Source organism: Lagenorhynchus albirostris, chromosome 4, assembly GCF_949774975.1.
Source record: "Lagenorhynchus albirostris chromosome 4, mLagAlb1.1, whole genome shotgun sequence".
Taxonomy (NCBI): Eukaryota; Metazoa; Chordata; class Mammalia; order Artiodactyla; family Delphinidae; genus Lagenorhynchus; species Lagenorhynchus albirostris.
Window position 1 is genome coordinate 115,110,270 of NC_083098.1, and position 23,470 is coordinate 115,133,739.

Genomic DNA, 23,470 nt, shown 5'->3' on the forward strand with positions numbered 1-23,470 from the left:
TCTTGTTTTCTTTGTTGATCTCCTCTACCAATCACTGGCACTAAAGTAAATTTTTCTTATTTATAAGCTATTTTGTAATGGAGACAATGGATTTTTACAACTTTTTGAAACAAATGTAAGTTGTATCTTTTAATGGTCTTTCGACAATCTCTTGTTCAGGTTATCACCTGGAATTTGTTTCCTTTCCTAAAATAATACATTTATAAGTTTTTAAATTTAGTTATGGTAAAGAAAAACCCTACATCTTTTTTTAAAATTAATTTTTACTGGAGTATAGTTGCTTTACAATGTTGTGTTTCTGCTGTACAGCAAAGTGAATCAGCTATACGTATACATATATCCCCTCTTTTTTGGATTTCCTTCCCATTTAGGTCACCACAGAGCATTGAGTAGAGTTCCCTGTGCTATGCAGTAGGTTTTCATTAGTTATCTATTTTATACATAGTAGTGTATATATGCCAATTCCTATCTCCCAATTCATCCCACCCCCTCCTTCCTCCCTTAGTATCCATACGTTTAAGAAAAACCCTACATCTTTTTGTTCTGTATTGTAGAATACTAACTGTTTATAAGTGGAAGGATTCTATAGATACCCATCTAGTTTTAAATCCCCTTTGAATTCCAGTCTGAACTTCTAAATGCTTGACTGACATTTTTTATACTGGTGTCCCATTAGCACCTCAAACACAGTATGTCCAAAATTCATTACATTCTCTCCAAATTTACTTTATTTTTCTCTTTCTTAGCTCTGTTAAAGGTATCAGCAACCTCCCCCCAAAACCAAAGCTGGAAACTTTAAGGTGATCTTTGAGTTAAAAAAAAAAAAAAAGTCCTTTGGCTCTATATTATTCACTTAGGCACAAAGCTGTGTTAGTTCTGTGATTTGTCTTGGATCCATTTCCTCTTTTTCCATTCCTCTGCTCCTACTCCATTTTAGACCCCAATTACTCTTGAATTCGTTCCTAAGTGGTTCTTGCATTTTTAGTTTTTCCCTTTCCCTTTTACCTAGCACTCTGCGGCCTACATGGTAACATTATGGAAGACCCTTAGGAAATCCTGAGACTCCAGTAACTGCTGTGTAGAGATATTTTCTTTGCTAGGGCTATTTCCCTTAAGCAAGATGAGCCAAGATCTGTGGATCCCTTACAAGGAATAGCTTGTTTATCCATAGTCAGTAAGAACAATTTGTAGTACGTACCTAAAAGCTCTTATTCAAAGTTTCATCTTGATAATATTAAGTCTAAAGTTTCTTCGAATTTTGAGAACGACAAAAGAAATTCTTCAATTTAGACTTACACTTGCCTATTCTTTACATAAATACATATATTTATTTATATTTAAGTTAAAGGTTAATGAGAAAGAAGGCTGTCCTTTAGTATCCCAAATAAAGGTAAGAGAAGATAGTGACAGGATGTTACCAGATGCCTTGAATCATATAATAAAAGCAGTGAGGCCATTTCTTGAGTCTCCTTTTGAAAGTTGCAGAGCTTTGGCTATCAGTCTCAGACAAACCCCTAGGTGTCATCTTCTCCCAGCAGCCGCATGAGCTTTGCTGACACTGGGGGCTTAGAAACTAGACAGTGGGAGATTGCAAGCTTGAGACAGAAGGTCAACTAAAGGTAGAATCTGGAAAGAATCTGGCACTGAAATAGATTGGGAATATAGGGAGAGTGAAATTCTTTAACTGGTCTCTGGTTCTTGGTGTTTTAAAATTTCGATTTCATTGGGATCAACTGCAAAAGAGATGGGAGACATTTTAAAAGTAATTTTCCAAATGACTTTCTAAAATACAGCTGATAGTGTCACTTTCCTTCTTTAAAACCTTTAATAGCTCCCCACTCCTAAAATGTAAACTCCCTAGCACAGCATTTAAGGCCCTCTATAACCAAAAGCTCCCCCTATCTTTCCAGCTTTATCTGTAGCTAAAATGCTCTTCAGAGAAGCCCTGTGCTTTCCAATCAGCCTGTGTTATTTCCTTTGCCTGGAATGCTGCCTCCTGACTATGGCCCTCCTCCCAACACTTTTTCTTACTGAAATCCTACCAATAATACAAGGTCTAGGTCTACTATCACCTTCTCCGTGAAGCTTTAGGAATCCTTCTGTTAACTGGAAGAAACTCCTTCCTTCTCATTGATTTTCTAAAACTTTAACTATAAATCTCAGAGCACATGACACATTCCACTTTGAATTTTAATCGGTTGTATCAGTCTTATATTCTTAACTAGATTGCAAGATTTATAAGGGCAAGGGACTGTCTTTCTCATTTCTGTTTCCTCATAATAGTTTCCATCATGTAGGCACTCAATGTTTGTCTTAAACTAGTAGTTGATATTAGCATTTTTTCTTTTCTTTTCTTCTTCTTTTTACCAATTTCTATAAGTGCATTGTCTACTGCAAACTATTATTTTTCAGGTGTTCATTCTTAACTTAGTCATTAATTCAACCATCAAATATTTATTGAATGCTTGTTACTTGAAAGGCACAATGCTAGGGGCTGTGGGTACAATGAATACAATATAATCCCTGTCTTCAGTGAGCTTGGAGTTTAGTAGGAGATGCAGGTAAGTGGATAGGCGATTACAATGCCATTTGATAAATGCTACACAGAGCCATCATTTAAGGTTGTACAAATTGTGCCTTATATGAGAGAACCCAGAAAAGAGGTAAGTGGAGCACGCAATGTAGCCCCATCCTCTCCTTTCCAAGCTTTGCGCCCTTACATGGTGCTGTGTATCCCTAAACGAAGGATGGGTTTTTATCTAATGCACACAGAGACTCTGTATATGATAGCGGTCCCAATGCCACTATAAGAGTAAGTAAAAGATTTTCTATGAGCACTTGGGAAGGGTACCTAGTCCCAAACTTGAGGAGTTAAGAATGAGTTCCATGAAGAAATGCTATATAAACAGCTTTTCAAGACAAATGGGAGTTACCCAGGTGAACAGAAATGAGAAGAATGCTTCAAATAGAGACAAATACAAAGAGACAGCATTTAAGGAACTACAAGTAGTTAATTATGGCTGGAATCTAAGAGCAGTGAGGGTGAGCTTGGAATACAAAGCAGAGTCCAGATCATGAAGGGCCTCAAAAACCATGGGGAAGGTTTGTATTTTATTCTGAAGGCAATGGGAAGTCATAGAAGCATTCTGACAATGACCAGACTGACATTTCAAAAACCTCACTGGTTGTAGGGTAGAACTGGGGGAAGGAGGCTGTAGGCAAGGACAGTGGGAAGTTGCAGGAGGTCAGGCACGAGATACTGGTGATCTGAGTGAAGACAGTTGGGAAGTGGAGATGAGAGAATTTCAGACCTACTTAACAGCAAAGACAAACAATAATTTTCCATAAAGTTTTTTCCACCAGTCAAGGTGAGAAAATCCACTATTTCAATCAAACAGCCTCTGTGGTATGGATGAAAGTGTGGGAACTTCGTAGTTAGACAATACAGAGTTTGAATCAGGGTTCTACCACTGGTTAGCCGTGGGACCTTGGGTAAGTCACTTAGCCTTTTTGGCATTAGTTTCTTCACCTGTTAAATCTGAAACAACACACTTGAATAGTACACTTAAAGTGTTGTTGAGAGTTTTAAATTAGATATTATATCTGTAAGTGCTTGATCCATAGTAAATACTATAAAGCTAGTTTCCTCCTTTCCTCCTCTTTCCTTTCCCCAATTGATCCTTTAATAGGAGAGCCATTTACAACACCCTGAAATTGTATAGATACAAACTTAAAAAAGCAGAGTTGTCCCCAAATGGTATGTAAGGTAGGGCTTTTCAGTGTTAATGGTGAACTCTTTATGGCGAACTCTTTAACTAATGCTTTACAGTATTAATGGTGAACTCTTTACGTTGGAGCAGTAATTTATACTTGTGACTCTTACAGTTTACTGAGTCCTATATACTTTTGGCAATCAGAAGAAAGCTTATGAACCTATTCTCTAAAAATATATATATAGCACATATGTACAGCACTTTACATATAATTTTAATTAATTCAAAGACCTTCTAAAATTCGTGATGAGCTCTATTAAACATTTTCCTTTATGCTAATTCATTTAATTTTAAAATTTATGATAGTTGATAGTGACCTAGTATTTATGCATATGGCAAACTGGGATATTTCTGTAGATATACAGTTTAGTGTTTAACAATAGCTTATACTTTCAAATAAGTTCTCTTAAGAATGGCTATGTGGATGTTTTCTGAAAAGTTGACGTTAAAGAAATAGGAGAAAACATTTTAGCTAGGACATAAAAGTTTGTTTTTATGACATAAAAACATACTGGCTCATATTGAGGCAGGAGGTAGATGGGCCCTCAGGGCAAACGGTTTGAGTTCGTTCCCTGTGGACAGATGCTCCGAGATGGGAATAACAGGACAATTGAGAGAGAAGGCTGGGCCCTGCCCAGATAGCAAATAACGAGACCATAAATTCCTCATTCTCGAAGTCAGGAGGCCTCCCCAACTATACATGCGCAGAAAGCCTCCTTGGAGGTCAAAAGGGGAGTGATGTCAAGTGGCCAAATCTACCCATAGGCCTCGTTGGTAGAATCCATCTTAGCTAAGAAATGTGCAGGCACACATGGGAAAATCCTGAGATATACCAAATATGGACTTTGAACCAGGCAAATCAAATAATTGGCCAAAGGAAACCCACATAAAAGTGATTCAAACTGCCACGAGGGTGTGACTCTCTCTCTGAGTCCGCCCGTGTGTCTATCCACATGTACTGTACTTCTTTTTTTCCTAATAAATATTTTACTTGTTTCACTACTTTCCATCTTTGTGGGAATTCTTTTTCTGCAAAGCCGTAAGGCCAGGGCCCTGTCACTGACCACTGTGGCTAGGATTCGGTGCGCTCACTGCCGTGACCTGACCTCAATCACTGGCTGGGAACTGAAACCCTGCTTCAAGCCGCTGCAGGCCGAGGCCACCCAAGATCAATATTAGAGGATAAGCCTCTTCTGATAAAATGCCATCATCTAATAGTATCATGTATCAGGAGCTCTAATGAGCCTTGTGGTACATTTTCCTATGATCTGCGATATTTGCGACCAGAATTTCAGCAACAATCATTTATCTACTTCTGTTTACATTAGACAGTTGAGAACTGTGTCCAAGCCACTGGTCAAATTACACACAGTATACTGTGCTCTAAAAAGGATGTATATAATAAAAATTCAGATTCAAAACAGTTAGGGCTGTGATGGATCACAGCCAAGTCCCAAACTTTGTAGGTCAAGAGGGAGAGTTACTATGGTTAGTTTCTTATTCAGTCACAAACATTCCTGTGGTAAGGAGTAATGAATTAAATGGTGGGCTGTGGAGGGCAGGATAGGTATACAGAATAACACGTATTAAGACAAATAACTTTTATCCTGTGACAGTTCATGAATATAGGTGCCAGAGCTCACAAGATTCAGATGATGTCTTGGCAGTTTTTCCTGAAAATTGGAAATGAGCTCCCTCTGCCTTTTAAAAAATTGCTTATACATAAAATACACCCAATAAACATGTTAAAAAACCAAAGCCTGGATTAGGTTTTAAGGCTCTCTTTACCACAACTCCTACACTGCTTTTTAATTCACACAACTTTTGAAAGGTTATGAAAATAGGGAATCTACAGGACAGGTTTTAGGTCATGGACCTTTTAAAGTAAGTTATCCTCCATCACTTAACAAATGTAGAGTTATACAGGAGAGTTTTCACTGTAACTTTTAAGCCTCATATGATGTCTACTGTGTTCAAGTTGCATTAATATCTAAAATGTTTCCTTATAATCTGATATAAAACCACAGACCAAAACATTTGCTGACAAGAAGGCAAGGAAAAAGTCAGGAAAAAAGCCAAGTTTAACCATACCCAGTACTTACAGGTATAACAAGACCAAGAAAGAATTCTTTGCATATTTGGAACTTATAAAGGAGATTCACTTCCTATTCTTTATCAAAATGCTTAAGATACAACTATAAAGAGGACTAATGTTTTCTGACAGGTAGACGATCTCATACAAAGTAGTTAAAAGTATTATATTAATCTGACAAACTAGGCAGATACTATCTGGAGCTAGAGAAATTTACTATAGGGATAACACACGTGCTGAATTGGTTTAAAGTGTTTTCAGAGTCATTTGGTCCCCTTTGAGCACACACCTGGCGTAGGATAACCTCAGATGCCTGAGGCCAAAAGCTAGGGGAAAAGCTTGAGCAAAAAGAGGAAGAAGACAGCTAGAGAGAGAAAAAGGGACTGGCAAAAGATAAGGGCTATGAGTGATCATCACAGTATCACAAAACTTGGTTTAGCTTGGTTAAGGGATCCAGGAAGTAATGAGGCGGGACTAGAGGGTGGAAGCCTTCTCTTACCGCAGTACAAATTAACTTCCAACCTAACATCCGAAAGCCAAATAACCTTGGCCTCCAGGGAAATGTAAATGAACACAAATGGAGTATTATCTTATTTTTTAAAATAGCTGCAATGTTATGCCTTGCTTATTATAAACCTGATTATTTTCATTTGAAAACAGATGTCATATTTTAAATTTAATCCTTACATGCCAAGGGTAGAAAGCATCAGCTACTCACAATGTTTAGTCATAGAATTGCCACAAATATCATCTCTTGTGTAGGCTTCTGACTCAAATGTTATTCAGAAGTATTTATGTTCTGCTCTTTTGTTTTGTTTTTTCAGTTTTGCTTTGTTTTGTTTTAAAGAAAAGAATAATAACACACATGGCTTATTACTGCAACTGGCTCTTATGTTCTCAGATTTCTTCCAATGACAAAAGAAAAGCACTGATTTCATGCTGAGAATATAACATTTTAAGAGTAAGATGAGCTGTTCCTAATATTTTCCAAAGGGTTGTTGACAAGTCAAAGTGAAATGCAAAGATTCCTTCAATTTCTTTCTTAGATAATCTTTTGATGAGATACACTATCAGTGATGAAATGCTTGTGGTCTCATAACCACTAAATATAATCTAGATAGAGGGTAATTATTTTTAAAGTCTCATGTGTTTCAGTGACTAACATAGCATTATGATGTACTGCTGAAAGGACTCACTGAAAGTAAACACCATTTGGAGTTTCATTTTGCTCTGGTGAATGTTGTTGGTCATTTTCCTGTCTGAGACCCATCACTAGCTCAAGAGTTGGATCCTACTACATTACTTTCCCACAGCGGAGAAAACAGTATAACCCAATAACACTTTAAAGCATGCTGTTGTGCTAAATCATCATTCTCGCTCAATATAATTTACTTCTAGGAAAGAGGTGGATTCACCATGTTTTGTCAAGCCGAGATATATGTAACTTTGATCTTAGGTTGGTAGTAGGGCAGTGTGAGTAACGGTTGCTAGGAGTATCAAAACAAATCATACGTTTGCCCATAAATAATATTTGATTAATGCTAAAGATCAAAATTTCCTTTAAATCTGAGTAATCTGCTCAAGGAGATAACAATGAACTGTCCTCTGGGTTCATTTAATCCATGATATGGATGGTAGACTACCTCTGCCTCTCCCTATTGACCTGAATAGTTATAACCTTAATTCTTAGATTTATACACTTGCTCTCTGAGATGAATTCGGCAAGTTTCCCTTGTATGCCCAGGGAGTCTAATTCTAGTTTAGTAATTGAAGATGCAGTTTCTCATGTGAGTTTCAAAAAAAGATGATTATCTCTGCAAGAAGACAAGAGTGAGACCTTGCCATGTTTTTCATTTAAATGTGACACAAAGCCTGAATTGACTTTATCCTTGTTTTGATGCAGAGGTCTTCCTACTCCCATAAACCCTAGCAACAGATGCAATCTGTATTTGTTTGGCTTGTCAAACTAAACTTGACTATACAGCAGCAAGGATCAGCACAAAATCTGATCTACCCTTGGAACAATAGTATACATTTCAGAGACTAGGGACTCCACTCACCTGAGACTATCTAAATTTCCTTGATGCTGACATAACTTTGTTCACAAAATATCTGGATATGCTTGATTACATAATGCCTCACTGCTTTATTTAACCTGAACGGTAAGGTGAATTAAAGATTAACTGACAAGTGAGATTTAGTAGGACTGAAGTCTGGTATGAAGAAGCCTCTACATGGAATCCTAATTAAACTAAAATCTTCGTAGTCCTCCTTTTTTTGCCCTATTCTGGGGAGGAGCAATGTTTTATCCAGATAAGAAATGGCAGATTCTAAAAGTTTTTGATGTATTTAATGTGGGAGCTAGGCCCCAAACAAAAGTCTTATGAAGTGGTAATTGTAAAGAAGGCATCTCATAGCAAAACGTCGCTAATCAGTTGTAATTACAGGAAAAATAGTTAATGAATACATAATTAAAAGAGTATAGTATATCTTCCGATTATATATAGTTTTTCAGGTACAGGAATAAGCAGTATTTCTCAGATTTGTTCTGTCTTCTATGTGATTTTAGATAATACATTCAATACATCTGGTCATTGTAGAGTACTTCCTTCATATTTGTATTACAAAAATACTCTAGACCTAATTTGTATGTCAAATGAGTGATTTTAATACTATCATATTCTAGACAAGTGGTTCATTTATTCTCGAGTTGTTCAATATTTTGCTACTTGTAAATCCAATATTGAGAGCTTTTCCTTTTATTGAACTATATACTTGATTTCATTTAATATTTTCATTTGTTGAATTTTCAGTCTAACTTTATTACTAGGTTTTAAGAGAAGATGTAAAACTAGAAAAATTACTATCAGTGCCTACCATTTTGCAAACAGAAAATTCCCAAGTCCAAATACGGGTTTGACATAAAAATCATACAAATTTGTAAAGATAATCTGTAACCATACCAACTAGAATTGGCATCTCTGCTTTCTTCTCACAGTATTCAACTATGGCTTTCTTAATCTTTTCAAAATAGGACTGTGCCAGTTGCAGTGCACTGATTTCAGCTTAGAAGAAAAGCTGCTACCTGCTTGGAAATCACTGTTTTGTTTTTGTTTTTAATACCCACAGAGGAAAAAGATGAGACCTGATCAGAACAGCTCTCATGAAAGAGCCTCCACTACTGTTTGACTAAAAATTGTAGGGCTTAGATGAATTAGGGACAGTGGGGTATCCTGAAGACATCAAACCCTAGAATTTAAAAAAAGTCAATATAAAAATTTATAACATGAAATTTTCCATTTAAACCATTTTTAGGTGTACAATTCAGTGGCATTAAGTAAATTCACAATGTTATATAACCATTACCACTGGTCATTTCCAAATTTCTTTATCATTCCAAACAGAAACTCTGTACCCATTTAGCAAAAACTCCCATTCTCCCATCCCCCAGCCAGCCCCTAATAGCACTAATTTACTTTCTGTCTCCATGAATTTGCCTATTTTAGATATTTTATACAAGGGGAATCATAGAATATTTGTCCTTTTGTGTCTGGCTTATTTAAACTGTTTTCAAGGTTCATCCATGTTGTAGCTTGTATCAGAACTTCACTCCTTTTTTATGGCTGAAAAATATCACATTATATGTATATACCACATTTTGTTCATTCATCTGTTGGGGGACACTTGGGTTGTTTCCACCTTTGGCCATTGTAAATAATGCTGCTATGAACACTGGCATACAAGTCTCTGTTTGAGCCCATGTTTTCAATTCTTTTGGGTATTTACCTAGGAGTGGAATTGCTGGTAATATGGTAATTCTATGTTTACATTTTGAAGGAATAGCTAAACTATTAAACTGTTTCCTACATAATTTGCATCACTTTACATTCCCCTAGTCATGCACCAGGGGTCCAATTTCTCCACATTCTTGCCAACACTTGGGTGTGAAGTGGTAGCTCACTGTGTTTCCCTAATGACTAATGATGTCAGGTATTTTTCATGTGCTTATTGGACATTTGTATACCTTCTTCAGAGAAATGTCTAAAATGTCTAAATATTTGCCCACTTAAAAATTTGGTTGTCTTTTTGTTGTTGAGTTATAGGAGTTTAATGAATAGAAATATAACTAATGTTTGTGTGTTGATTCTGTATTCTGATAATAATCCTTATTAGATATATAATTTACAAATATTTTCTACCATTTTGTGGGTGGTAAGGATTGCTGGCCACCACCAGAAGCTGGAAAAGGCAAAGAAAGATTCCACCCAGAGCCTCAGAAGGAACATGGCTGACACCTTGATTTCAGACTTCTAGCATCTAGATCCATGTTGCATTAAGCCACCCAGTTTGTGTTATTTTTGATGGCAGCCCTAGGAAACTAACACATGTTCAATTTTGATACCTTTTATTTTTTTTTCTTGCCTAATTGCTCTGGCTAGAACTAACACCAATTCTTCTCAAACCCTTCGAACAAACTGAAGAGGAGAGAACACTTGTTAACTCATGCTACAAATCAGCATTACTCTTCTACCAAAGCCAGACCAAGACACTGCAAGAAAAGAAAACTACAAATACCACTGATGAGTAGTGATGTAAAAACTTCAACAAAATACTAGCAAACTGAATTCAGGAGCCTATTGGAGGAATTATGCACCATGACTAAATGGAATTTACACTAGGAATGCAAGGATAGTTAAACATTTGAGAAAATCAATCAACATAATATACTGCATTCATAGAAGGGAGGGAAAATCATAATTATAATCATCTCCATTGATGCAGAAAAAACATTTAATAAAATTCAACACCATTCCATGATAAAAACACTCAATGAATTAGAAGTAGAAGAGAATTTCCTTAATGTGGCAAAAGCTATATATGAAAAAAATCCAACTAACATCATATTCAACGGTGAAAGATTGAAAGCTTTCCCCCTGAGGTCAGAAAGAAGACAAGGATGCCTGCTTTTGCCACTTCTATTCAACGAAGTACAGATTCTACTTGTTTTCAGTGTTTCTGTGGAGGAATGGGAGATTAGAGCTGCCCACTCTGCCATTTTGCTGATGTTACTCCCAAACTCTAGAACTTTTATACTATCGTCATAAAGCAGTACTTATTAAATTCACATATATGCAAATTATAGTGCTGGAAAATAAAATTAATAGGTGAAATCAACTGAGTGCCTATAACTATCAGGCTTTGTTCTGAACCTTATTGCCTAATCTGAAATCTTCACATCAATGCCATGAGGTAAGTATTATTTTCCCCATCTTATAAAGGAATCAGTGGTGACTTGGAGAAGTTAAGCAATTTGCACAAATTAACAGCTAGTAAGAAACAGAACAGAGCAGATAATGTAGTCTGACTAAAAAATCATACATTTAAATAGTATCCTTGTAACGGTCAGGGTTCCAACAAGCCCTGAGGATAAATTGAGGGGGTTTTACTTACAATGAGATTAATTACAAGGGTATGGGTGGGATGTAAGAGAACCATAAGGGATGGTGTAGTAAACCTGCACTACCAAAAAGCAGAGCTGTTGCCACCCCTAGAGCTAAAGGGACCGGGGGCTGGAAAGAGAGTGGTGTAGAGAAGGCTTACTGGAGAGCAGTGTTAACCTTTAGTAGAGGAACACAGCAAAACCGAGAAAATTTTGAGGGAAGGATCCAGGGGGATAAATATCCTGACCTCCCTCCTTCCCATAACTTGTCAGAGCTCCCCATAAGCTCAACAACTGGAAGTCAGAAGACATGAAGGTCAGCCATCTGGGGCAGAGAGCAGGGTGAAGAAGTATGGAGAATGGATCTATGATGGGAGGTGGGGCAAATGGAGGATATCCAGTACAACCATGGACACACAGTAGAATTCAGTAAATATGCTTTAAGTTAGATGCTTCCAACTTAAAGGGAGGGTGAGGAGGGGAAGAAGCATTAGTAAAGTCATACAGATCTGTACAGCAGACAAAAAGATGATGGAACAATATAAGCAAATGAATATCTAAAGTTCTCTTTAGCCCCATGATGAGAAAAATTATTAAAAGTACATCTGTGGGACTTTCCTGGTGGTGCAGTGGTTAAGAATCTGCCTGCCAGTGCAGGGGACACGGGTTCAATCCCTGGTCCAGGAAGATCCCACATGCTGCGGAGCAACTAAGCCCGTGCACCACAACTACTGAGCCTGTGCTCTAGAACCCACAAGCCACAACTACTGAGCCACCGGGCCACAACTATTGAAGCCCGAGTGCCTAGAGCCTGTGCTCTTCAACAAGAGAAGCCACTGCAGTGAGAAGCCAGTGCACCCTAACAAAGAGTAGCCCCCCCTTGCCGCAACTAGAGAAAGCCCACCCACAGCAAGGGAGACCCAACACAGCCAAAAATAAATAAATAAAATTTATATGAAAAAAAATGTACATCTGTGGATAAAGAATGTCACCAGCCATTTCAGTAAACAAAGAATGTTGCAGCCATAAAGCCATTAGCCACTGCAGCAGCCTCTGATGATGCACCCTGAGGGGAATTCAGGATGGAGAAAAACAGAATAGTGGCCCAAGGCAGTTAAGATGCATATCAAAGGAATAATTTCAGTAAGCCCAGACTCTTGCATCTTCCCATACACAGAAAAGCACTAAAATCATTAACTTGAGATGTCTGTTTTTGTGATTAGCAATAATCTTTTGATGTTCAACTACATTTTTTTTTTTTCTTAGCAAAAAGTCCTATATACCCTGGCTCCTCCCTTATCTCTTTGGAACAGTCCCTTAGAGCTATCCGAGAGGCTATATCCCCAGCTTAAGTCCTCAGTAAGTCCACTGAATAAAACATAATTCTCAAATTTTAGACAGTACATTTTTTTCAGTTGACACATCTCTATACAGATATTTAAAACTGTTTCTCAAAAATTACTTCCTGATGTTGGATTGAAGCATTAATAACTGAGCATACAATTTGCTCAGTCACTTGTCTACAAGCATGAATAATCATGGAGAGTTTGAGGAAGAAGGAACTGTTCATGATAGCATCTGGTTTCTGACAAGCAAGACGTTGGCTAATTTATTCAGAATGTGATGGGTCTTCACTTATTACCATTATTTTCAAATACTGTTATTACTTCATCTAAATAGTCTTGCTTCCAGATTTCCTTCATATGTTGAACTTTTAAATTTATTCACACTGTGATAGACTAGCATTTCACAACATGACAACATGACAAATTTGTTATTTAATGAAAGAAATGAGTTATCCTTTTATTTGTATATGTGTTTTGACCTTTATGATAAAGTAAAATCAGAATAAACATAAATCTGGAGATTAATACAATGAGTGGGATGTTTGGAAACATTTGACATATTTAAGAAGATTCAGTTATACAGGTCCACTTATTAGATACATCTTCCAAATGGTGAATGCTTTATGAAAGTAGAGGCTTAAGCTTGTTAGCACTTAGAGCATAAATGTTTATTTCAGGCCTTGGGTTCATACCCTGGGAGGAACTATTGTGATCTGTGAAAAATCAGAACAAGTCTATTTTTAAAAAACAGGACAAATGGCAGCATTCAGACTCAAAAGCCTTGCTTGCTCACTGAGTTAAGGGTATGGCTTAGAGTCATATAGACTCATGTTGCAGTCCTGGCTCTGACATAAACAAATTAGATAAACTCTGAGTCTCAGTTTTCCTCATACATAAAATATGAATCAATAATGCCTCCCTCATAGAATTGTTATGAAGAATAAAAAGAGATTACATATGAAAGTACTTATCACGGTGCTTAGCACACAAACACCAGTCAATAATTGGGATTATTATCACTGTAAAGATTTCTTCCTAAGGCTATATATTATGGGGAATCCAGAAATATGTGATTCTCAACAGTATTTCTATGGGTTGAATGTATTGATATGCATTGTAATTGAAAATGGATATTTTTCATTGGAATGATATGACAATACAGATTAATGTAGCAGCAGCAGTACTGTGGTGGTAGTATAATAATAATAATGATAATAAACTTACATCAAAGTAATTCAGATACCATGGCTTTAGTTCTAAAATGTCCTCATTTACTTATTAAAATTGCATATTAGTCATTTACTATACTGACTTTCTCTGAAACAGGTATATTTAGATTATTCCCTGTCAGACACTACATACAGTTATGTAAAAGAAGGGGAGTGATTTAAGATTTATAGCTAATATCCACTCAGATATGCTTTAGTTTGGTCAATTAAGCTTCTTCATCAAGGATGGCTTTAATTTAGTGTCAAAAGCCAATACTGCCGGGCTTCCCTGGTGGTGCAGTGGTTGAGAGTCCGCCTGCTGATGCAGGGGACACAGGTTCGTGCCCCGGTCCGGGAAGATCCCACATGCCGTGGAGTGGCTGGGCCTGTGAGCCATGGCCGCTGAGCCTGCATGTCCAGAGCCTGTGCTCCGCAATGGGAGAGGCCACAACAGTGAGAGGCCCGTTTACCGCAAAAAAAAAAAACCAACCAAAACCAAAACCAAACAAACAAACAAAAGCCAATACTACCATTAGCTCTGTACTTCTGAGACAAGGATTATTGGATGCTTAAAATGGTCTAGGACCAAAAGTCTTAAAGTTCTTACTTGACTATATTTCCATTGATCACCATTCTGGATTACTCAGTTTATTTGCATAAGCTATCTGCAGGGAGGAAACTATCTCTGTTACTTTGCCAGGGGCAGATTCTTCCGTCCTTTTAGAAAAAGGGCCTGTTCTGGTTTATTAATGTTGCCTACATCTAGATACGTTTTTTTAAAACAACTTTACTGAGCTATGATCGACATATAACAACATGCATATTCAAAGTGTACATTTTGATAAGTTTGACAGGGGGATTTGTAAACAAGCCCCTTTGGTTCTCATACTCCCTATTCTCTAACTTGCCTTTTATAAAAAATAAAGGTGATGTTTTTGACCTCCAAAAGCTACTCTTTGTTTTATTTTTCAAAATGTTTAAGAACATAGCCAGAAGAGAGCGAGGTCATTTTATTGTTTCATAGTCCTCATATTTGAAAGTTGATATCCTTCCTGAATTCTCTATCATCATAAAGCTTTGAGCCTATAGTAAACAAAACCCCCAAATACGACAAATTCTATCATGGTCAGCTTTCACAACCTCTAATCAAGCCCCAGTGTTTTTCTACAATGGAAGGGATTGAAGCTACTTCTTGTAATTTCAGGAAGTAGATAAAAACAAAAACACCAAAACTAAAACAAAACACCTTAGGCTATCATTTGAAGTTTCCTAAGCTTAGTATTGACCCTGATGCTGCACAATGAGGAAGAAAGCTTGAATTCTTTTACTGGGAAAAGGTAGACAATCTTTTATGTAAGACTATAGACAGATCTTCAAAGCTCATTTGATATGCAACCAGCTTCTGAAGAAACACTTTTAGACAATCTGTTGCAGTGGGCAGGTAAAAAGCTCATCATGATGTCATATGACATTTCTGCGTACACTTACCTCTGCTGTGTGCTTTGCCACATTCCCCACGATGACAATGACCTTCCCTTTGAAGCTCTGGAGCATGGCAGTGTAAGGTCCTTGGGTAAGCTCCCCTTCCGCAGTAAACGCGGTGCTGAATGGAATGTTGATGCTGCCTGAAATGTGACCCCGAATAAAACTGAGAGAAAAAGTTAAGGAAAACATTTTTTTGTGTGCAGACTTGAATCTGTGACAGAAGCTCACAGAGGTAATTGATTCTCAGAAGACAGTACCATTAAAATCAAACACAAATGGAGACCAGACTTGAAAATTCCGAGCAGACGAAACCAGTTTAATCATACAAGTGAAGATTTAGCTTATTTTGCAAGACAAGTGAGGCTAACTTGACCTGGGTCACTTATTTATATCTCTGAAAATCATAAGTGAAACTTAAATTGTTCCCCTAAATTGATATGAGATGATCACTAACCAATTCCCTTTAAGAAAATTCTAATATTGTAACCAATTGCTGAAAAATAGTCACTGCTGCTTTTTAACAATACACCTCTGAGCCTCACTCCATGTTTTGGTTCCACTGCTCCTGGTTTGCAAACTGTCTTTTGGTGTGTGCACAATAAACTTTTACTAATTACTACTTCAGTTATTCATCAGTTTTACTTTTTTCTTTTCTGAACATTTGACAGTTCTAAACATCTTCCATGCTCATGAGTATTTTATTTAAACAACGTAAGGCACCTCTGCAGAAAAAAAAGTTAAATGTGAAAATGCAATGAACAAGTGAAAGGAAGAAGACTAGCCAAAGATATAAAGAAGACTTTCCTGATTAAATGAAGTATTGTGAAAGTGATCAGAATGCAACAAATAAATGGCAGTCACACAGCTTGTACAATATTCATGGTTTTCAGTTCACTACTATTATTATGATTATTTTAAAGATCTGAAATATAGCCAAATGGATATTCTCAGATGTAACTTGATAACGCAAAAGCTTATCTACTCTGGGCAAGCAACTGCTAAATGGGACTCTATTTAGAATTGTTAGAGGTCATTAGCACTGGCTGGAAACATTTCTGTTGTTGGTTTATTTCTCAAGTAAACTTAGCTATTTCCATTCTTTCCAATTTTATGTTCTCTAAAGGGGGTGATGTTTTACTATATTTGTACTTTAGAAGGGTTTTTAATGATTTCATTGACTATGACTTGTAATTTTGGAATTAAAAGCTTAAGCTTAAAATATTTAGAAATATCATAAGATCTTAAAGAAAAAATATTCCTTCAGAAGTAATTAAAAAGTACAATTTTAAAAAGTGAAATTAAAAAGATGATTCTTCATATAGAGTCTGTAGAGGAAGATTCTGAAATATTATTATTAATCAAATAACTTCTCAAAAAAGCATAAAATAAAAACTGCGAAAACTGCTCTGAAAGAGATGTATATGATGCTTTGATAGGATATATCAATTTGGGGAGGACAGGGAAGGTTTCCACTAAGGAACTAAGTGATGGCCGAAGTAAAATATGAATAATTAATAAAAGTTAATTAGGCAACAGGATGGAATGGAGGTGGTATAGGGTGGTGGAAAGGACAAACATTTTCAGGCAGAAATGTCAGGCATATATTGGGGAGGAACATGACCAATCAGGAGAAAGGAAGGAAGGCCAGTACTGGTGTAGAGAACAAAGACAGCATGAGATAAGATGAGCCTGGAAATGGATGCAGAGGCCAGATCATACAGGGCCTTGTAGATCATGTTGTTAATATTGGTCTTTATCCTAGAGCAATGAAAATCAGAAAGTATTTTAAGCAGACAAGTAACAGATCACATTTGCACTTTGGCAACAATGTGGAGAAAGGTTAGAAGGGGAGTGAATGTAAAGATTAGTTTATAAGACATGTAGGCAGTATCTCATCTCTTCCCTAACAATCACTGATAACGACCATGAAGAGATGTTTGTGTTCAATAGAAGCATTTTCCCCTAAACTTCCACTTTAGATGTGTTCTTTACAAAATGGAAAAGTCGTAGAGTTTTAAAAAGTTATGTCACAAGCAATGAATATTCCCCCAACCCCCCAAAAAGACTCATTTGTCATTCCTGTAGAAGGGGGAAAATTATAATTATTTATTGACATGACAGTTTCTCAGTTGCCCCAGTTTGTAGGTTCACCTTTAGAATACTACTTCTCTTGTTTCTCTGTCTTTCTTTTTCCCTCATTAATGGAGAGAGGAGAAATTTGAGGCTCCTACTCTCAAGAATGATGGTGGAGGTTGAACATGTATCTTAAATTTCTAGTCAGCTGTTGCTTCATCCTTTGTTCTTTAAAGAAGGCATCTGGCATTAATAATGAGGGAAAGGACATAAAAAGTTCTGAAAAATGAAATGAGAGGTAGAATAAATATTATCATTCCAGTGTATACTGTTTAATTAGAGTCTTCTAGAATGAACAGAGAATTTATGATCATAAGGAGATCACCCTTGAATTTCAACAGCACTAGTTTTTCAAACATTTATAATTACTCAATACTCAAAATATCAACTGCAGTTTTCATGAACAGAAATGACTTTGTACTCAGCATATAATTACTCCGACAGCACTTTAATCTTCAATAAGGACATACCTTAAAATAAAAATAATTGATTTTTCAGAAACTCTGAACCTAACAACTCAATTATTCTCAGCAAATATATCTACATCTGCTAGTCTGAATCAACTGGCAGAGAGACTTTCTGTGTTTATCAAACAGCCAGTATCAACCATGAACATTTTTCCTTTCTAGTGCTTTTTGAATACCAAAAGCAATACAAATCTGTACTAGTCAAATGCTCTAGCAGACATGTCTGCACTGCCTGCCCACCTCCCACCTTCTTGTTTGAAAGGAGCTCAACTACTGACCCTGATGAAAGGGTGAGCCTAGGCTGTCATGTTTGTATCAGGTGATCCTGCCACGATCAGGACTGACAGGATAGGAGGGAGGGGATGAGTGAAGGTGGACATCTGACACAGGCTGATATCCTGTGTCAGATAGGCTGAGCCAGTTAGATTCTCTCCCTTCAAAATCAAAATAAAAGATAAAAGACAATGCTCAGACTGTGTTAAGCTTAACAATGTAAAATCACATTTGAGTGCCTTCTATATATATTTTATTCAGCCAGATGTTAAAAAATTAATGACTCTAGAAATAAAATTATTTATTTTACAAGATAAATTCTATAAATATTTGGTTTAAAAATAGTACCCATCTGTATCCAAATACCCAATATCTAATATCTGTATCTAAAATCATAGATAAGCATCTAGATGATTTTGTGGGTTCAATATCACGAATTTATTATGTGCTTTTAAAGAACACTTTAGTATGTCATACAAGTATGTCATAAACTTATCCTAGAATTTTCTTTTGTGCTTTATGGTTTGATGTTTTTAAAAAAACCACTAGATTAAATGTTAAAATGCTTGACGAAGTAAGATTGCAACAGAGTCTTTTGGGTAGGAGAAAAGTTATAATCCAAAATGCAAAACTTTTCCAAACATTTTTCAGGCTATTTTAACACTTTGGAAGATAAGACACAAAAGAAAAAAATGTCTTAAACCATACTTCCCCTATTCTTAGTTTAGTTCAAGCAAAAAAATCCTGGAAGACATATAAAAGCACTCATCCAAGAACACTCTTGTCATAAAAATTCTAGTGCAAATAAGATTGGGTAAGCACAAATGCTTGTAGACAGGGTGGTCAAACCTGTAAATAGCTATCCTTAACTGTGAGACTGGCAAATAGCAGAGGAGAACGAGACTGGCCTAGTTACACATTAATATTTTTACAATGAACATTTTCTTTTTAAGTAAGTTGGACAATGAAGACAATTTCGGTTATTTAAGGATCTTGTTTCCTTGGTGATTATTTACATTTCACTGCCTACATTAGAAATTCTCATGTGACACAAACATCACATGATGAAGTAGAACTTTTTAAGGCAATTTCTAAACACATGAGAGGCTGTCAGATTATACTGTAAAGGTAGGCAGCTGAATACTATTTTTAACTTTCTGAGTCTTTCATAATCATAATAAAATATTACGTGTTTGAAAAACGAGCACAGAATAGATTCTGTACATTTTGTGTTAATTGGACAGAATATGTAAAGTAAAACAGAAGTTGATTTCTGACATATAGTGACTCTGATTAATCCTGGGCAAAACATGGTAAGAAGAGCAAAATGATACAGAATACACTGAGATAAGCACTTTCTCCATGTTCTAAGGACGGAAGTTTTACTTCCTTGTACTGCAGTGGAAGACAAGTATGTATATGTTCTTAATAATAAGGTAGTATTAGAGACGAACATGCAACAATATATATTTTAGGATTACGACTGTTACTTCATTGCTTTCTTCATATTCTAGACAAAAATTTGGACTCTTTGCATTTGCCTTTTGCATTTAGAAAAGCCAGCGCTTGCCAGCATAAACACAGGCATGGGGTAAACAATACCCACACTTAAAGAGGTTCTATAGTGAGTATACTGTCCAACAGACAGACACTATACTGTAAACTTAAAAAGCTTCAGCTTCAAAATACCCAGTTTAGAGAGTATTAAGGCAATAGAAGCCCAAGTATTTATGTGGTAATTAGTCCCAATCATATATACATCTTGACAGTGTACTTATAACAATGTCCACCATAATTTTCAGATTGGTTTTGGCAAAAACCACAATAAAAAACAATGGCACACACACTAGCTTTTTACCTTTCAATGTTTATAAGACATTTTTGCTATTAGGATTTTTGATGATGTCTTTGAAGGAATTAAAAGATACAAGACATGATTAAAGAAGTCAGCAGTAATTACAATGAAATCTCTTCCATGGAATAATAGTAGCTATAAAAAAACCAAAAAAGCATCTAGTTATTATAACAGTCACCAAGTCAGGTGTTTGTACCTTAAATTTTTTTTGTGATAAAAAGAGTTGGTTTATTAGAACAATATTAACAGGTAAGGATGATGTGCATTATCTTGTAGGTTTCTAAGATACGAAGACTTTCCTGTATTCATAAGCCAGTCTATATAAAAGTACGACAAGTAGATGCATCATACTTTAATCAAGCAGATAGAAAAATATATCAGTTCTAAGAACAACATAGGTACACCATATAGGTAAATTACATAGGTAAATGTTCATATTCCAGAAAAAATTCTTCACTTTACTAAAAGATTTTAAAATTCCTTTAAAATATTTAATAGCTCAAAATTCAACACAGAAATAATCTCATGTTTTTTAAATCCTAAAAGAGCACAGCTGGGCTTTCCTGGTAGCGCAGTGGTTGAGAGTCCGCCTGCCGATGCAGGGGACATGGGTTCGTGCCCCGGTCCGGGAGGATCCCACATGCTGCGGAGCGGCTGGGCCCGTGAGCCATGGTCGCTGAGCCTGCGCGTCCGGAGCCTGTGCTCCGCAATGGGAGAGGCCACAACAGTGAGAGGCCCGCATACCGCAAAAAAAAAAAAAAAAAAAGCACAGCATTTCTCATTTAGTGACATCATACCTCTATACAAAGCATACTAGTATCTTACCAGACCACTTCTGAAGGTATGCGTACTTTTATGTTGTCTTGTCTGTTTGCTATGTTAGCTAATTATAATTAGTGTTAAAGAGCTCAAAGTAAATGTTATACCTTTAATATTAATATATCAAAAGCCAAAAGTTTCCTATTATATAACTAAATAGCATTAACTGATATAAAAATTATATCTTTAGATATCATTTTTTCTTGCTAAATCTATTGTTGCTTTCCTTGAACAGCACCACCGTCCCCAAGTCAGTCTTAAACCTCATTTTTGTCATCTCAATAGTGGCAATATTCAACTGTAGTGTACTAATAAATAGCATCCTCCTATCTCTAGTCCCATTTTCACTTGCCTATTTCAGACACTCACTACCTTGAGCTTAGACTATCGCAGTAGCTTTCTGTTTTCTCCAACTCTCACCTTTTCCCTTGGAAATCCATTTTATTCACGACGTTACATTAAAAATTTTGAAACACAGCTCTGATTATCACATCCATGCTGAGAAACCTTCCATGGCTGCCTATAAGACAAAGCCCAAATTTCTCAGTTCAGCCCTTATGAATAGAACTAAACTCTTTACTTCAATCCCAGCCAAACTGAATTACATGCTGTTTCCAGTACATGTTCTGCCTAGCTCCTGTCTTTTTCTCTGCCTAAATAGCTTTTCTCCATATTTTTGAGTGTTCAAGTATTACCCATGCTTTGAGAGTTTTCTCCATGAAATTTTCCCTTCCCACAGTATCTGTGTATCTCTCATGACAGCAATTTGATTTTAAATAAAACATACTAATGTACCTGACTTCCACCAAGACTTTAAATAATTTATAGGAAGGATCTCTATTTATCTCATCTATGAAACTCTTACAATGCTTAATACAGTATCTAGAATACATCTAACATATTTGTTGAGTAAATAGATTTCAGAATTGAGCCAACCTAGAGTAACTAGTGGCAGCTGCAAATACGCTAAACGCCTCCTGGCCTTCCTAGCTAGTGGCACCACTACTTATCAATACTTGTAAGTGCCATGATACAGAATTCTCTTTTGTCAAAATACAGTATGAGAAAAAAAGAAAGAAACAGCAACAGAAGTCATTTTCCTGGATTTTCTTCAGCACAGAGACCAACCCAAAGGGCCTAGTAAAACTAGGTTATTTCAGTTTGAAGCTAGAGACCTCACTCTCTGTGACTGCAAATATGAAGGAATATTTATGCACATCAAATCTTTGGGCGATTCGATCCTTCTAGTCTTGCCTGCACCATTACCTCCATTCTCATCCTTCTTCCCACTGCATTAATCTCTCTAAAACACAAATCTGAGCATGCCACTTACCTGATTAAAATTCTCTAATATTCTCACAGCCTATGGAATAAAACCCAAACTTCTTAGCATGTTATGCAACATTCTCTATAAGCTGCCTTTGCCTACTTTAGTCTCACTTCCCACCAACTTATGAAGAAAATTAATTGTAAAAAATTTCTACATTTATATTTTATATATTGCGTTTTTAAGAAAGATTTTATTTTAAAAGGGAGTTACCTGGTTCAAAAAATATCTGAAAATCATTTACCTAGATTCTAGAGTATAGAGCACCAAGGCATGCTTTACAAAAATCTGACAGATGATGAAAATATAAGGAGAAAGACTGAACTATTACTATTTTGTAACTTTTCATACTTTAATGCCAAGCAAAACCACCAGAAGTTATGGTACACTTAATATTAAAATGTCAGTGGAAAATACTTTAACATGTTCTCTATAAGCCAATATTTTGAAAATTATAATAAATAAAAGTTCAGTGTTGAGATCTGGCTCACTTTCCTCTCTAGGCTATGAGGTAGACAAAGTAAATACTTACGCTTCATCTTTGCTAAAGTTTTATCTATACCAGGAAGAATTCCCACAAGAACAGCAATATACAGCAGTGAAACACAAAAACCAAGAAAATAGCCCACTATTCTGGTGTTGTCTGGGAGATATTTTAAGGTTTCTGGTATGTAATGTTATCTTATGAAACATTATGCAAGTCTGTTCCGGCAACCAGTTTGAGAGTTATTTAGCTATCTGAATTCAGAGGAATCCCAACTATGTTCATTGTTCCTACCACATGCCCTTTAAGTTAAAAGGAAGCAATGTGAATGAAGCAGTACCACCCTTTAAAACCTCAGGCGTAAAGGATACTCTTCACTATTCCGGATGTCAACTACCAGGAGCTTTGGTTTACTGGACTTTGTCTTCTTGGTGGGTGTTTTGAAGTGGCCTGTCACTGTAAGCTCACACAAGTCAATCAGGTCCTCTGCTGAAATCCGGGGTGATACTTCTGACTTTAGGTCATTTAATGGAATGGATTCTCTTGACTGAAAAAAAATGCACAAACAACACAAACATTGAGAACATTATAAAGAGACAAACTATAGCCAGTACAGAATATCTTCAGGTTTTTTATATCAATTACTATAGCATATGGGAGAACAGGAAACTGTATCTCATTTTAGCAGTGTACTGTGTAACTGTATTCCCTACCACTGATGTTTACTTTTTTATTAGTCATACATATAGGAAAGCATTATTCTTTTGC

The 23,470-nt window shown here is 36.3% G+C and overlaps 1 protein-coding gene across 2 annotated transcripts in view; it reads right to left on the bottom strand.

Moving 5' to 3' along the window:
* Window positions 1-23,470, bottom strand: part of TBCK (TBC1 domain containing kinase) — a 226,971-nt gene that overhangs the window by 12,546 nt on the left and 190,955 nt on the right. For both annotated transcript variants that reach the window (XM_060148557.1, XM_060148556.1), the window contains exons 24-25: window positions 23,074-23,249; window positions 15,348-15,507 (exon numbers count right to left, since the gene is read on the bottom strand). In XM_060148557.1, the coding sequence (XP_060004540.1) occupies window positions 15,348-15,507; window positions 23,074-23,249 (336 nt within the window). The remainder of the gene's footprint in view (window positions 1-15,347; window positions 15,508-23,073; window positions 23,250-23,470) is intronic.